The sequence below is a fragment of the Boleophthalmus pectinirostris genome, unplaced genomic scaffold (genome assembly GCF_026225935.1).
Source record: "Boleophthalmus pectinirostris isolate CB_2022bp ecotype Guang Dong unplaced genomic scaffold, ASM2622593v1 HiC_scaffold_23, whole genome shotgun sequence".
NCBI lineage: Eukaryota > Metazoa > Chordata > Actinopteri > Gobiiformes > Gobiidae > Boleophthalmus > Boleophthalmus pectinirostris.
In genome coordinates, this window is record NW_026571207.1 from 19,828,132 (window position 1) to 19,845,268 (window position 17,137).

The following is a 17,137-nucleotide window of genomic DNA, read 5'->3' on the forward strand; positions in this document are numbered from 1 at the left end:
CTGACTTATGTGAGCTTTAAGTCATGTTAAACGTTGTTACCTTTCATGGAGTTGTGTTTTGTTTCATTCACACATAACCCTTTGTCTACATTTCTAAAGCTCAAAATGCTCTTTTCTACCTTGTGATGTAATGAAGTGGTAGTTTTCAAGTTAATAGCTATCTTTTACCTTTAGTTCAGTCAGATTGGCAATTCCAGGGCTGAAATTATCCAAATGATTCTTGTGAAATTACCACTGTATTACCACATGACATCACAAGGTGGAGTATGTTCAGTTTGGCAGACGAACTCTGAATATTCAGAATTTGTATGTCAAATGTGTGAATGAAACAAAACTCAACTCCAGGTATGTTTTAATGAGGAAACAACAGCAGAACATTAAGATCCAAAAATACTTGGCCCTTTAATCAATTATATCTTGTTAAAATTTCACTTTTGCTTTGTTAGTTGCATGTTTTTTAATTAAACTTTTTCTAACTACAACATACAACATTGCGTATATTGCTACTTTACATTCTGCAAATATTCATTACAATATCATTACTATATCACTTACTAATATCTGTGAAATCCCTCAGTCATCCAGGTATTTTCCATCACAGAAAATTGAAATCTGTAACCTGTACAACATTCTTTTGAGGAATTGAGAGAATACAGTTTTCTTTTGTTTTCAAATAGTGGTACTGCTGTGACTTTTATATCTACTTCTAGTATTACTACAGCACTATCAATTTACCTCAAAATCGCACTTACATAACAACAGGTATATTACTTCAACACTGCTGGCTTGATACTAGTTTTGTATTAGTTTTCGCAGGTATGTGGCCAGTTCCTTGCCAAACGCAATAAATCTACACGCCCTGACTGGGACCAAAGTACACTGGTACATTCCTGGTTTTATGCTTTCTCTGCTGGTGTTGACACAAACAGCAGTGACTATGTGCTTATTTGTTCTCCTCAGATAGAACTGGTGCTTATGGTCTGTATGCCTCAGTGCTCTCCTTTAACAGTGCGTGCGGGCCAGATAGCAGAGGAGTGAGTTGTGGTTTCATAAGTGAACTTTGGACTTATAGTGCAGTGAGAGCTGGAGCCAGGCCAGTCTGACACACTGTTTACCTGATACTAAGAGCAGTGAGTGGGACGCTACAGAGGTGTCTAATGCACCACTCAAACCTGCTGCTAGGCCTGTCACCATAATTACTATATTCACGAATATACTAGAACGAAAGATGGGACTAGTATATTGGGGCTCAGTATTTATCGTACATTATCTTTACAACAGTGGGATTTTTTTTTTTTTTACTCCAAAAGATTTACTGGAGTAATCTTGTTTCATTGTGTCAGAGGCATAAAGTAGTTTCAGTATTATTCTTTATCATTAAATATTTCTCTGTAGCAATATATCATCCTCATGACAGGCCTAACTGCTGCAATCACATATGCTGGTGGAGGTAGAAAAAAATATAATCCTACAATAGCACTATAGGGTTCATCAATATATTATTACGTATTAGCAGAATTCTAAAATTTGGAAGAATACACAGGCCCATCTACTTAAATGACTAAACTGAATAAAAGGTTTGGGTAAAAGTCAAGAGGTAAAGGTCATTCCCACCTCCTGAGTCAAAGAACTTCAGTTCTCATTACTAAATTTGCAGTTGTAGTTACTTTCTACTAACTCCTCATAATGTCATGTACAATGTTTTTGAATTGTTTTGAAATAATTTATTATAAGGTAAGCAACTGCCTTCATATTTATTAGCAGTTCTCCAATAACCACAAATTCAATACCTGTGACATTTGAGTACTTTTTCATGGTCACACCATTCATGAGTACACCACTGAACAAGGACAGTGTTCCCGCATAATTATTTGTGTCTTAACAACAGACTTGGTAGATGTAAAACACAGTGCAATTAGAGCCCTGACAGTCAGCCTTATGTGACATCAATCTTCTGCGCACCTTCTTAGACACGCATCAGAAATAGACATGCTATTAACTCCATACTCTATACTCTAGTGTCTGGGTTCAAGAGGATTTGTCATAACCTTGGAAAGCTTTATTAGAAAAGACATTTATTATGCTTTTTAGGGCTTTTAATTTAGAATGAAACTATCACATAAGTAGACCATTATACCATTATTTTTTATTATTCATTCATTATTTGTTGTAAAGCCCAATATTTATTTTATCAGCTTGATAATAGAAATGGGTCAATTGAATTCCAGTTCAAAATCTCACAACTGATAGGCCCCACCTATTTCAGGCATGCCAATGTAACAAGTAGACTTTGATTTTTTTTTTCTTTTTTTAACTTGTGATGCTTTTGAACCCTACATGTATTACCCTCACTCTGAACTTCTGAGCACTCAAGCCTTGCAGGACAATACAGGATTACTCAAACATGCATCAGTCAATCAAAATATAACTTTCATTAAGTAAATGATGAGGGGACACTGTTATAATATGATTAAAAGCTCACAAATATATTTTTACATTGTGATCACATTTGACACTGCACTTTTTTCTGACTTAATCTACTGTACTAAAAGTTACGTAAAGGAGTATACTTTTCTACCAGTACTGCATGTAATTACAAGACTGTGAGAACGTCTCTTTTTAGTTTTATAGTTCTCAAGCGGGTGGCCAACATCTGGATGCACTGTTCTCATTCACTTAATTGTGCTTTAAAAGTGTATAGGGCTCAGTACATATGGCCTTAAGATTGTCTGTCTGTGCTGGGTGTCTCCCGTTGGGCGACCCTCTCGGTGCACTCAGGCTGAAGAAACAGGGTGCACATGTTGTTCTTCTATAGGCCCTCCTCTGTTTGCATGTGGGCCATAGAGCAGACTGTGGTTTGTCAGCTCAGACTAATGGCTTTGGTCTGATGTTCTATAGAGGAAATAATGGTCCCTTATGGCCTGGGTTTGCGTGTCACAGTCACACTTTCAATTCAGAATGTCACTTCAGAAGTGGTTTGGCTTTAACAAACAAAATGAATGTTCATATTTGCATCTCAGAGTTTTTTTTTTGTCTTTTTGATTCCTGCTTCAAATGAATAAATGAATAATAAATAGTTTATGAACAAACCAAAAAGCAAAAAGACACAATACAACTAGTTACTTTATTAGCCTAAAGATCTCCTGTACAGCAGGGCAGAGTGTGTATGCTGCAGCTGCACCTGCACTAGAATGGACTTAAATGGATGTCCATATTTACATATGAAAACAACATTGTCCAGAGTCCCAGTGCACAGATGTTGCACATGAATCTCACGTTTAAGAACAGTTCAGTGCTAGTGCTGTGAAAGGCTTTTATTAGCCCCCTAGAGGTTACAGATGAGATGACAAGCAAACAAAACATTGCACTGTGTAGGACTGAATAGGTCATTTTATTTTCTGAAAGAACATTAAATCAGTGTAGCTATTAAAGACAATTTACAGTGTGTTCCATTCTTCACCCAGATTATGTAAATGTGTTTGCTCTTTTGCTGGAGCCACAGTGAGATAGTGACTCACAGTGTGTCCGGCTCAGATTTGCAGATATGTGAGAGACAAGGCCCACTGCAACTTCTGGTTGTTTTAGATTTGACCTGGGTTACTTAGTAACACTGGCAGACTACAGCTATTTATAAGCAATGTTAAATGAAAGCCAAAACTTCACTAAAATTGGTATTGTTGTTAAATTTAATATAACTGCATACTTCACTTTTATCTTTTTAAATTATATGCTTTATTTGCCAAACATTTTTTCCTTTCCTTTTTGTTGAACAGTTGCAGTTATGTAAGAAGTAGTAGAAAAAAAATAGCAAGTGTAGCACCAGCAGTATCAGGAATAATAATGCTAGTCTCCTTTTCTAATGTCACAAAATTCTTTTACTTTTTTGCAAATGTGACAAAGATTCGACCTGCAGCCACAAGATAGGAATACACTTATGATACTGTTACATACTTTTTATGAGCTGTAATCTAACAAATAATAACTTTATAACAACAACTGCATTTGCATATAACCTTTAATGACACCTCTCCACTATTATCAGTGGGGTGGGAGCCATGCTGTGGTGAGTTATCACAGGTGACCCAGGCCCAGTCCTAACTCACAGTGGTGCAGTCTGCAGGCGTCCATGGGAACCTCTCCTCTGAGCTTCAGTTTGGACGACATCAGTGACATAAGTTAGCGGGATGTCCCATATCCAGTCTGATCCAGAACGCGCTGATGGGGCTGCAAGTGTGGACACGTGGGTGGGTTTTTAGCAGGCTGTGGGGACTAAAATCTGTACACACGCACACACACACACACACACACACACACACACACGCACACACACACACACACACACACACACTCATCATGGGGGGGATCTGCCTCACTTTCAGGGACAAAAAGGCCTTTAAAATAAGATCTACAACTCAACTACAAAATTTGAAAAAAACATGGCAGCCATTTCTGAAATAGATCTTATATTTTGACTTGATTCCATAAATTGGGCACCATACTTCAGCATAATTGTATATCATTTATTTTTTAATTTTTAGAACATTTGTTTGCTTTTTTTGTCACGATTTATTTATCTGTCTTTGCATTGTCTGCTGTTTCCTTTTCTTTTCTTTTTCTTTTTTTATTGTCATTATATTTTTTGTTGTTTGGTTTATTGGGGTCATTGTTGAAAATAAAAACTCAGCTTATGGTGTCTGCTCATACTATGTAACTTGCTCCTGGAAATGGGAAAAAAAAAAGATCAACAACATGATTTAAAGTTCAGATACATGCGTTAAAATAGGTTAAGATTATGGTTTAGGTTAAGGTATGCAAGTATAACTATTGTTAAAGTTAGATCAGCCTCCAGGAAATGAATACAAGTCAATATAATGTCCTCAAAAAGCATGAAACCCTACATCTGCGTATGAGTGTGTGTGTACATGTGGACAGGGACAAGAGAGCAGAGGACAAGGGCAGAAAGCAAAAACACACTCGCACAAACAAGTGTGTAGTCAGAGCTGAGAGGGGCCTGCTCCCTCCTGTGATGTCCCAGTTTGCAATGACTTGGGTCAAACAGCTGCAGCACTTGATCAAATAAAATGGTGGGAAAATGACAAGCTAATGTAAACTCAAATGAAACTATCCAAGAATAATTATTTTAAAAAGAATATCGTGGTGTATATCAACCTATACAAGCAAAGCACAAAGTTGAGAAGAAAATAAACATTGGCCATCCAAGATAAAACAATAATGAGAGCCAGGTGAGAGAATCCAAAGTTCAGATCTCACCGAATATATGTCAGGCTACATTATCGGAGGCTGAGTAACAAGTAGATTGAGTGGTGTAATGAAATTAGTAGATAGGAAATAATAGGCTTTATTCACGTTACTTCACAAACCAGGAAGACGTTTGGAAAGATGCAATGATAACTTCCGGTGTGGTTCCTGACACTGGGCTCGCTGACCAACTGTGATAAAACCCAATGAAGTAAATATGATCAGCCGTAAATTGAAGACTGCATATTAGGGGTGCAACGATATCCAAGTCTCACAATACGATATTGTTGCCGTATAAACCTCACGATAGGATATTTATTGCGATATCTTGGGAAAGCTCACAATATGATAGTGAAGCTCACGATTAGGGATGTAACAATATCCAAATATTATATAAATATAGATATTTTCATGATATACATCTCTTGGATAGCTATTGCCATATTTTGTGAAGACTAACAAAACTGTTAATATGCTACGTTTTCCTCTTAAAATGCCTTGACAAGACTTAATCCAAAGAACTAAGACTTAAAAGTGCTTAGAAATGTTATTTCATCTTGTAGTCTTCACTGAAACAGAGCAAAGGATCATAGTCTATGTAGTTCCCTCTGTCTTTTTTTTTTAGCTATTGCTGCACCATAACTCTTAATTTAAGCAAAGAGACTTGTAATTTGATATACTGTGATGGTCCACGATCATGAGTGAGAACTTTGACGATACAATATCACGATATTTCGGTTATTGTTACATCCCCAATGCATACTTATGTGCAGTTTGGAATCATCTTGAATTTGGTGCCCTCATCTCTTCCAAGTCATGTGTCAGTGGGGAAATGACAAAAACTGAGTTATGGTTGTAGTTGTTGATTATCCAAACATAACAGACAGCTACAATGACATGTAGATGAATAAAACTGGACCATTTTCTAATTTTTCCTAGATTTTGTCAAACTCACTACTGAGAACAAAGCCCGCTGGAAGTTGTAATCGCATCTTTCCAAACGTCGTCCTGTTTTGTGGCGTAAGCGTGAATAGAGCCTTTTAAAGGGCCCATAATATACTGTTTTCTGATGTTGTTTTCTCTTCAAAATATACCTGGAGCTGAGTTTTGTTTAATTCACACATGTTTAACACACATATTTTGAATATTTAGGTTGTGTTCAAACAGAAAACAATCCATTCCACCTTGTGCTGTGCTGCTCCACTGTGTTTTTAAACTCCATGCATCTTCACTAGAATCATAATCATTCCAGAGATGGGCCCTGGAATTGTCCATCTCTACTGACCTAAAGGTAAAAGGTAGCTGTTAACAGGGCATTTTGAGCTTCGGAGATGCAGACAGACAATAACGGATTACTCAAACATGTGTGAATGAAAAAACACAACTCCAGGTATGTTTTTGATGAGGTAACATTATAACAGTGCTAAAAGCTCACAAGAATCCATTTAGTGTAATATAGCATATTTGACCCTGACCACAAGGGGGAAAGTTTAACAGTTTCCATTGTAATATCTCTTTTTCTTTGGGCTTGCATTTGGTCTTCTATACCTTCACACAACATTCTTTATTCACCATTGCCAGATAGGTCCTTTTGACTCAAGGGATAAATAAACTCTTAAAGCACTACACCCTAGAACAGTATGTCTTTGTGGTAATGATCTGTCAGCGTCCTCAAAATACCAGCGTGTGATCCTGATGTAATGGGATGGCTTATGCTGTCTGACCATCATCTGAATTGGGCTACTCCCTGGACACATCTCAACATGTAGACACCGCCAAGCATTTCATTAGCGCAGTGTTTGAAAAATGAGTCCTCACTGAACAGCCGTATGCACCCTCCCCACCCGTACATCACAATACATAAAGTCTGACCTCTTCCTTTTCCCATCACTTATAGGAGATCTCCATTTGGCAGTGCGCACTGACGGATTGGGTCCAGTATGTACCCGTTAGTCTGCCGTTAGCATTCCACAGCTGAAGATAACTCAGATTAGACACCAGCGCACACCACACAGCAGTATATAGACAGCTGGAAGCACACGGTCGGCAGATGAATGTTGGACAGATGGCCCTGACCTCTCTGACCTTTTGTTCTGGGATTGAGTCCAGTCAACAGCGTTTAGCTCAGGTACCCTCTCAAGTGTGTGCCCCCTGGCATCACAGCCTATATTTTGACTTGATTCCTACGCAGACTCTGATACATATGGATTCCTAATTGGTTTGGAGTGGTGGCAGAAATTTACTTGCTTTGCGACCCTTAGCAAGCGATTAAACACTTCATGGCCAATTGGGTTTTTGACCTTTGACCTTTTCCAGTGCATCTGTGGTCCTGTGGTCTTCTGGGTGTTTGCACTTAGCTACAGATTGGATCCTTATGTGGTGTTATGGTTATGGGCTGCGAGAACATACTGTTACTTCTTAAGCGACTCAGGTCAAGGGCTATAATGTGACCTATAAAGTACCTACATACCTTCACTGTACTTTTTTCACATGACGACATTTGGATTATTTAGTTCTGCTTACACAAGTAAAGTAAGAACAGCTAAAGCTCTATATCATGGATTTAGGTTGTCTCTAATGTGTTGATACAGACTGGTACCATGACACAAACTTAAAACAAGCCCCTCAATTTATTATGTTTTTCTCAGTACATTGTGTTCTCTGTTCACATTTGTTTAAATCTTTCTTCTTGCACACAGTGAAAGCTTACTCTGGTTAGCACAGTTAATTCATGACAGAAGGAACAGAAGTCAAATGGGAAGTATGTGGATGTTTCCTGTCTGTCTGGCAATGATAAAAGTGTGTTATGTCACTAAGGAAAAAGTTATAATTGAGTTAGAAATGATAATAATAATGCTTTGAGGTTTCATTTTTATTGCATCTCTAGTTATATAATTTCATAAATATATATCAATTCAAAAGTATTATTCGGAATCATTGTAATTATTTTTTATGTAACCTAGTGACCAACGAAGCACATGGCTGATTCACTATTTGATTTTATAAACAGAATTTAAACTGTTGAAATGAATGATATACTCCACCCAGGATTAAATGATGACACTGGTTTTAAGAGGGCTATCAACACAATCTGTACAAACACGCAGCTCATTTGTCTGACAAATATGTCCTCAGAGACAAAAGACAACCACATCTCACAGTAGTAGCTTTACAAACTAGCATCAGGAACTATAAAAATGTGAGGATCAAATAATTGAGAGATAATGAGGATGTTATGTAATTGTATTTCCAGTTATTCATTTGCCTTAGGATAAATAAAAATCAGCATTACATGAATGTGGGTTTGTGGTTGCAGACTTCTCATGTTGTTGTACCAGGCGGTGGTCACCAGGTGCTGATAAATGTGATTATTCCAAGTTCTATGTGTGATCCGTTTGATTACAGATTCAGACTTGTCAAGTCTGTGAGCTGCTGAGGACGAGACAAGCCCATTGTGCTGTGTCTCTTTTTATTTGCAGCTAATTACACCACTAATAACAACTAATGCTGAACAAAAGCTACAAATCCTCTGAGTCAAAATTAAAAAATTACAGAGATTAAGAACCACAGACACCAATTTTAATGTTACATAAGATTTTTTCCACTTCATTTGTCTCAACATGAAACTATAAAATGAGTTTATTACAGTTCCCTCACCATACGACTACTCTGAGTCATATTTTGACTGATCTTTGCATGCTTGAGTACTCTGTCATTGTCCTGCATTTGAGGTTTGAGTGCTCAGGAAATGTCTGTGTTCACTTACCCCATATACTTTACTGTATTTATTGACAGACACATAGACAGTTTTGAAAAGGAAGTCACTTTAATACTAAAATACCAGAAAATATCTATAAATTTAATGCTATACCTATACACAGGTTTCATCTTATTTGACAAATGCCCAACTGTGAATCCTATATAACTCCATTGTGCGGAGTTCTTGTATTCCCTATTTACAATGGCCTCTAAAGTGACTGGACAACACTACAAAGAACATTTTGACAAAGAATAGGCATGTGGTCATAATGTTATGCTCTCTTTCTGTATGTGTCAACGTGCAGTCGTGTTTTCTCATGCAGTACAATACTGTAACTACATACAGTGTTTAACAGCAGCAATTAGCTTAGATCTAATTGCTTGGTTTTGATTGCTCCACTCAGGTGCAGTTAAAAACCTACATTTTCTTACGTAAATTACAACACATTTGTATTGTGCCTGTATTTTAGTGTAGTGCGGTAAGTGCCAGTCTGAGTGTGGTACGGACAATTATGTGTTTACACGTGCAGCTCTATTGTCCCTTTGTGCCAGTGAGCAACGCAGCACACTGCAGAACAATGAGAGACGAAACCGCTCCTTGTCACATCGCCACAGCAGATAGCAAAGATGGGACAGAGGCAGGCACGTTACATTGACGCTCCTCGGGTGGATTTAGCCTCTCCCAGGACTATCTGTGCCCACCGCCTGGAGCACCCTGGCCATAGATTCTGCTGCCATCACCAGCACTACCAGACCTATCCAGAGAGGGTCTTGAGCTACTCCCCTCCCTATTCCCCCAGCCTGTTCAAGAGGCCCCCAGAGCGCCGGTGAGTGCGGGTCTAAGATAGCTACAGGGCTTGGGTGCACTTTATCAACTTTTAATCTAGAATGAGAATCATTTAATTCAATGATCAGCTTGGGTCTTTTTAATTGTGAAGTCTACAGCCAAGGAAAGCATTAGAGTAGAGTTCAGTAGAGTTGTGCATTAAATGACTTTGATTAAAGGTCTGTATTAATTACATTCAGGAAACTATTCTGAAACCCTTTTTTGTTTGTTTTTAATTAGACAAAATTACATGGAATCAAAAATGTACCATTAAGAGGAAAAAAGTGATATTTTTGCCCAACCCTACAAGCCTAACTAATTTACAACATTTACAACTATTCCTTATTTCTTGATATAACCATTCCTCAGGAGCTGTACAGAATTCTAAGTTGTGCAGTTTCCTATAGAACATGCACAGTGCAGAGTCAAACGCATTGCTTAACACAAAACCCACTAAATACTATCCATATCTCACAATGTCCCTCCTAGCAAAAGTGGGTACATTTCTGTGCTGTATTCTTGTGCAGTCTCCCTTGGTACAAGTGAATCACAGAGTTATATAAGGGCTGCTCTTGTGGGACATCTGATGAAAACTATGGCCCTCAGCCCGGTTCAGAATGACTCACCAAATCTGGCAACAGCAAAGGACAGGCAGTTTGTATTCCACTCAAATGTGGCACGACATAACTGCACCAAATGCAAAATAGCTTTCCTTTTTTTTGCAATTATTGGACAAATTTTTGTAAAAAAAAAAAAAAAAAAAAAATCCATGTTGACAACAACTGCAATCTAGAAACATCCCAAAACACTACAACCAGTTACAACCACTGTCACTACTATTATTCTTACTGCTGTTTCAACATTTGCAAAAAAATAAAATAAAAAATTTGAAAACAGGATTTCCATAGTGGGATAATAATACTGACCCATTTCCACGAGGCTGGTTTTGACTACACATAATGCAGTCTGAAAGAAACAGGAGATTATTATTATTATTACAACAGCAGATATCTGTCTCTATACAGTTACATTAGTTAGTCATGTTACTGTTTGTTGTGTTTAAGCAAATTAGTGTTTAAGTGGATACATCAAATACAAGGTAACACACGCTCCATGATCACGCTATATAACTGTCCAAATGTTAATTATTTATTAACTTTGTTTTATAATATAATTCTGAGTGTATGTGGTGAAAATCAACATTAAAGAATACATTTAGCTAATGCAATATTGCGTAGAACTGTGTGAGATGCTATCCCCTCAGCAGTACTGGCAGTTAGTATAGTAGTAGTACAATTTTTGAGTATTTCATAATAATGCGTTTTTAAATGCATTAGGACTATATGTATTTGCAGTACTCCTAATGTTGTGTTGGGGGAATATTTATGCACTTAAGTGCCACAAATGGAGAATAATGGAGAATATATGAACTCATTATCACAGTTTAATCTGATAATACTTCAGTAATGAGTGTGCAGGTCCCAGTGATTACATTAGTCTTTTGTCTAGTACTACAAAATGATTATGGTTCTTAGGAGCTTAAGTAGTTTACCTGTATGCACCAAAGCAGATTGCAGAATACAGTGCAGGGTGGTTGGGATCTCTTGAATTGAACTGAATCCAAATATAGCAGCACAATACATGCCTATGGCAGGGGTCCTTTGATGTTTACAGCTTATTAAACAGACCAACAGAATAGTTTGTACTCAATGGAAATGCGCTTTCGCCATATGCTTTCTAGTCCGCACAAACAAACTTCGTTTACCAGAACAGTTTCTGCTAGAAATTGGGGAGAAAGTGAACGGAAAATTCCCCCTGTAAACAACCTCGAGGAAAAGCGCTTTACCACCCGCGCAGTTGCATTCTACATAGTCGCCACTAGAGGCTGGTAGAGTTCTGGCTGAGGAAAGTTACCAGAATGAGGCTATGGAAAAATACACCCGCTGGTGTACACATGCACGTGGCCATATGGTGAAGGAACAATAACAAAAATGAGCCGGGGAACATCATGTTCAGAGAAGTAGGTTAATGAGAGCACGTACCGTTTAGTAGATAGGTCTACCCAACCCCTAAATAATCAGCACTGCAAATAATATAAAAATAGTAAAAGATACCTCTGTGAATCTCTGATATCATACGGTACATAGACTTAAGTGTAGTGTATTATATATTATAGTTTATTCATTTTTTGACTAGCGTTGCAACAGCAGTGCATCAGTAGATTTGCTGAAAGGAACTGCTTCTGTCAGTTTTGTTAAATCCTCTAAATGCTGAAACGCAGGACGTAGATAAGTGGATAGATATTACAGTAGAAAATGCACAGTATATTCAAATAAATGCACGTAGGCTGCAGTCTGTCCTGTTAAAATGGACAGCTGTTGTTGTGGCTGAGAGAACACTTTGTTATCGCCCTCCGGGCTTGTTATGTAAATGTTAAAAACGATATTAATCAGACTCCCAAATACTCGCCTACTCCTAATTCCAGTTTGTACCTTGATCACAGCAGTACTACAAGTCTATGTGTGACCCGGGGGCACATTTGCATAATGAGATGCGCGCGTCACTTGACGTCACTCCGCTCCTTTCATATAGCGGGCGCTGGCAGAAATAGCAACAGACAGACGCTTGTACAAAGCGAGGCGAAGCTCACTACTCTGACACAGCACTGCACTCAGCCTACGGCTTTGAGGTAGTGCATCGCGATCAACCAGCGAGACAACAAACCCGCTTTATCTTCACTTAGGTGACCCGCCAGCTGCAAACGTGGCGAAAAGTTACTTCCAGACGAGTCTAGTACTCAACATGAGCACAGAGATGTTCGCTAAGACACCAATGGAAGTGGCCGTCTACCAGTTGCATAACTTCTCGATCTCTTTCTTCTCCTCGCTACTCGGAGGGGATGTAGTATCGGTCAAACTTGACAACAGGTAAATATTTTATTATGAATGAATTTGATGCGCTGCACTGGGCTGTGTTATACTAGGTCTGTAGACTGTTACAACACGTGAATGCTTTGTTTTCCAAGCGTCTTCTGCTGCTCTGTAGTAGTATTATTTTACACTCTCATATCTTAAGAAACAATTGTCGTGTTGATGTTAATGTCTATTGCTTGTTGCCTCATGCCCTTGTAAGGTATTTGTCAGACGTGCGTGGAGCTGCACTTTGAACGCTTTCAACAGATATTGAGATCTTTTGACAGGGCCAGTGTGCCAATGCCCCATTTTCTCTAATCCCCTTTGCAATGCAGTTATTCTATAGGCAAATGGCACTATAGGATTTGTACCACCAAAATGGAGAAATTGTATATTTTTACTTTCAGTTTACTGCCAGTGCACAGAGACCAGTGAATATGCATTTGACTGAAGAGGTTTTGTCACTGAATAGGTAATTAATGTTGTTTTTTTCTTTCTTACAGTGCCTCTGGTGCTAGCGTTGTGGCCATTGACAACAAGATTGAACAAGCAATGGTAAGTTAGTATGAATAAATTCTGCCTTACACATGCACAACAGCACTGTAGCACATTAATGCATTCTCATAGACCTTATGTGTTTAATATCACAGTTATTTTTACATATACTGTAATGTTTCTTCTGATGAAATCAATGTGGTATTTTAGGCTAGAGGGCAAGTTATAAAACTAATTCTCCAAATGCTTGGACAGCGTGGTGCAAGTGGTGTCAGGAAGCTCACAAAGACATACTCATTACAAGTCTGTCAAGAATGATTGAAAATACCTTGAGGTCAAACACACCATTTTATCACTGGAGACCCTTTAGTGCTTATTCAAATTGAGTAGTAGTACTAGTTGACAACTAATTATTATTTCAGCATGCGTTTCCAGTCTTAACCGTCCTCTCTTTCTGCAGGACCTTGTGAAAAACCACCTGATGTACGCAGTCCGAGAGGAAGTGGAGATCCTCAAGGAGCAGATCAAGGAGCTGGCTGAGAAAAACAACCAGCTGGAGAGGGAGAACTACCTACTGAAGAACCTGGCTAGCCCCGAACAGCTTGAGAAATTTCAATCTCGCATCCCTACAGACGTTCAGTTGGACAATCAAAGCATGCAGGTGAACACGGAGCACCAGCAGCTTCAGATGTGTACCCACAGCTCTGGCTCTGCTGTATAAGTGGCTCTGCTTTGGGGCGAGCAGAGCCGTCGCGTACAGTAATGGACCTCCATGTTTTGATGATGAATCCTTCCATAGGTGAAGGCAATGCATCTTGTAATTGCTAGATGGGACTTAAACGAACTGTTGATAAGCACAGGACTCGAGATGCTCTGAGTTAGGCGCGGTGGATACCTAGTCTCTCTTATTAGACTAGTTCAGCACTTTGTCCAGACAGAGAGGGGGACCCTCCTTGACCTGCCTATAGCCGGACCGTCTCTAAAGTAAACCAAGAGAAGGGTCCTGACTGGGCTGGCCCTGCTGACATCATCTTGGAATGTGGGTGATCACTGGTAGAGGAGTACAAAGCGAGATGGTCCTCCATGTTTCTGAAGAAGAGCCCCGATATGTGGATCAAAAATACAAGTGTCATGGACTGTCATTACATTTCATTACAAAGATGTACACTATAACTGCTATCTGCTTCATTTAATCATGGTAATTGACATGCTAACAACACAGAGGTGGAGGCTGCCTTCATTAATCTCCATAATGAGTGACACAGTGTAATCTTGTATTGTCTGCAGTTGGGGCTTGCTGCTTATGGGGGAAGTAATACTGCTATTTTTTCATGTTTTGTAAAGAAAAATCGGTTGTTGTAAATTGTAAAGATCTCTGGGAACAATAGGCCTATCTGTCCATTCTGTCTGCCTATAAATCTCAATTGTAAAAGGTTACTACAATGTATATAATGATGAAACGTCCTGATCAAATAGAAGCTAGTGAGAAGTTACTATGTCAGATGCACTCCTGATTGTTGTATGCGTCTGTATTGATAACGATGGCATGACAACAGTGCCTGTAGTAGCAGAAGAGGGAGATTTTCACACTGAAATCTGTTGTTGTTCGCTAGCTACCAAAGACTGTTAATTATTTTTACGATGACAGATACAACCCAGGACCATGTGTATAAAATCACAGGGAGAAGTGAGAAATTTTCTATGTTTTTTGGTAAAGATAATGGTGATGTTGCTCTGAAGTATCCAATGTTTGGATACAGCTGCACAATGGCAATAAACCTTATGTTTACATGATACATCTTTGTTTACTGTTTGTTATTGTTTTCATAATTGTCAGATAACTTCTCACATTTAAATTCTCACATTTCATAGAATTTAAGTAACAATTATTAAACCTATTGACAATTGATAAAACATAGCATGGTAATATAACAGACCAGAATTTTTAGCACTATCGGAAGTTGTCCTAAATTGTTAGATTATTAGATGCACCACAAGTGGTGATAATTGTAGGTAATGTTATAAGTTATAAGAAAGGGTAGGCATAATAAGCTTAAGCTTCAGCCTGCACCTTTTCGGTCTGTATATGTTAAATATGACTGTTTATGAATTAATGTCAAAATATACCTGTGACCGAAATAAATAAACTGAAATGAAATGAAAATGAATAAAGTTTGCATAGTCACACTTACACAGCACTTTACAGAATAAAGGAGGGACTGGTTAGCCAAGTAGACAGCCAGTAATTATTGTACTTTTTACAACAACTCATGACAGATTCCCAATATGTGAACTCAGATTATTTGCATTTCACTGACATAGTCTGGTTTTTCATAACAAAACTAAGGTGAAATGAGTTTAACGTGTTGATAATTGATACAACACAACAATGATAATATAAAAGACTGGACCTTTCACTACTTGTACAAGTACCTTTGCTACTTGTACTAATAAAGAATGAATAAATACTGTATTTTATTACTGTAATTTGTTAGCTGCAGCTAGAACTGCAGTATAACACTTCTACTAAAACAAATAATGTAAATCTAAAATACCAAATAGAAGCAATCAACTTTTCAATGTTTGCAAGTAAAGTAACTGCTCAATTTAAAATAAAGTACTATCCCTCCATTCTAAGTACTATAACCCTGAAAGAAAGCATTTGTTGTGCTTCTCAAACATGAGTTCAAACAGCTCAGGTAAATATTTTATCAACACCAGCATGTAGTGTTCATTGTTTTCATCAGAATGACATGATGCTCTGATTTGAATCTTTACAGAGGATTCTGCCTTGCTTTCTACAAGGTCTCTTTGACTAAAGTTTACAAATTTAAATTTGCATCTGGGCACCATAAAAGGATGCTTTTAATTTCAAAAGGTCCCTCCTTAGGCAATGGAAATAAATGAAAATAACACAGTGCGATGGAAAAAACTTTTCCAAATTCAAAAAGTAGGTGACCACTAATAACAGTGAAACTATAAGAGGCATATAGAGTACATTGGAAAATGAAAAACAGTTGGTAGCATTTCAGATGGTTTTGGCAGACAGTCAGTAGTCTGCGTGTAACCAGATATGTTGTGGCTTCCCCATAGAGCAGAGCAGATTTTGGACAGAATACTGCTGGACACCTACAGACCCATAATTCAGTGCCAGTACATTCAGTATTCCCCCCACTGCTTTGGGCCCTCTCTTACATCACAACTCAGACTTCCTGTTGTTCCAGATCATAATAACAGGAACAATGGGAAGAAAACTTTGAATTGAAATATCCTTGGGTTCGGCAGACAGAGGAAGAATCTGAAAATTGGAATCTAAAGTAAAGTTTTTTGCAAACTAGTCTCACATGTAATGGGCACAGTACACAGCTCAAAGTGCAAACAAACAAACAAACAAACAAACAAACAAAAAATGATGGAAAGATATGATATCATTGTTTCTCACCAAGTACCAAGCAACATCATATTTGGCTTTCTGAGCCCAGCCAGACTACTGAATCTGAACATGGAAACTGAACCAACCAGGTCTGAAATGAGACCAAACCATGGATAAGGCCTGTTTGAATAATGATTCATTCACAGACAAAAATGTGTATCTAAATTAAACAATTGCTAAAAATGTATTCAGCCCCTGCATATATCAGCCCTGACTAGCACCCTTGCCTCACAGTAGGAAGGTTCTGGGTTCAGTTCCCACGTACCAGTGAGTTGAGCTTGTCTGCATGGGTTTCTGCTGGGTACTCCAAACTTCTCCATCAACCCAAAACATGCACAAGAGATACAATTCTCCAGCTAAGGTAGTCCAGACCAAGACCAGCCTTAGATCTGGAGTCCTTGAGCAGTCCCCATTCAGCTACCATGTAGGATGGGTCAAATGCAGAGGACAAAT

The 17,137-nt window shown here is 38.3% G+C and overlaps 1 protein-coding gene across 3 annotated transcripts in view; it reads left to right on the plus strand.

Moving 5' to 3' along the window:
- Positions 1 to 15,047, plus strand: part of tsc22d3 (TSC22 domain family, member 3) — a 30,970-nt gene extending 15,923 nt beyond the window's left edge. For 2 of the 3 annotated variants that reach the window (XM_020923564.2, XM_020923563.2), the window contains 2 exons: positions 13,260 to 13,311; positions 13,712 to 15,047. In XM_020923564.2, the coding sequence (XP_020779223.1) occupies positions 13,260 to 13,311; positions 13,712 to 13,972 (313 nt within the window). In that variant the 3' untranslated portion in view covers positions 13,973 to 15,047. Of the gene's footprint in view, positions 1 to 12,440; positions 12,772 to 13,259; positions 13,312 to 13,711 lie in introns of those variants that run through there. The other variant, XM_020923565.2, reaches the window with a different exon arrangement.
- The last annotated feature ends 2,090 nt before the right edge of the window (positions 15,048 to 17,137 follow it).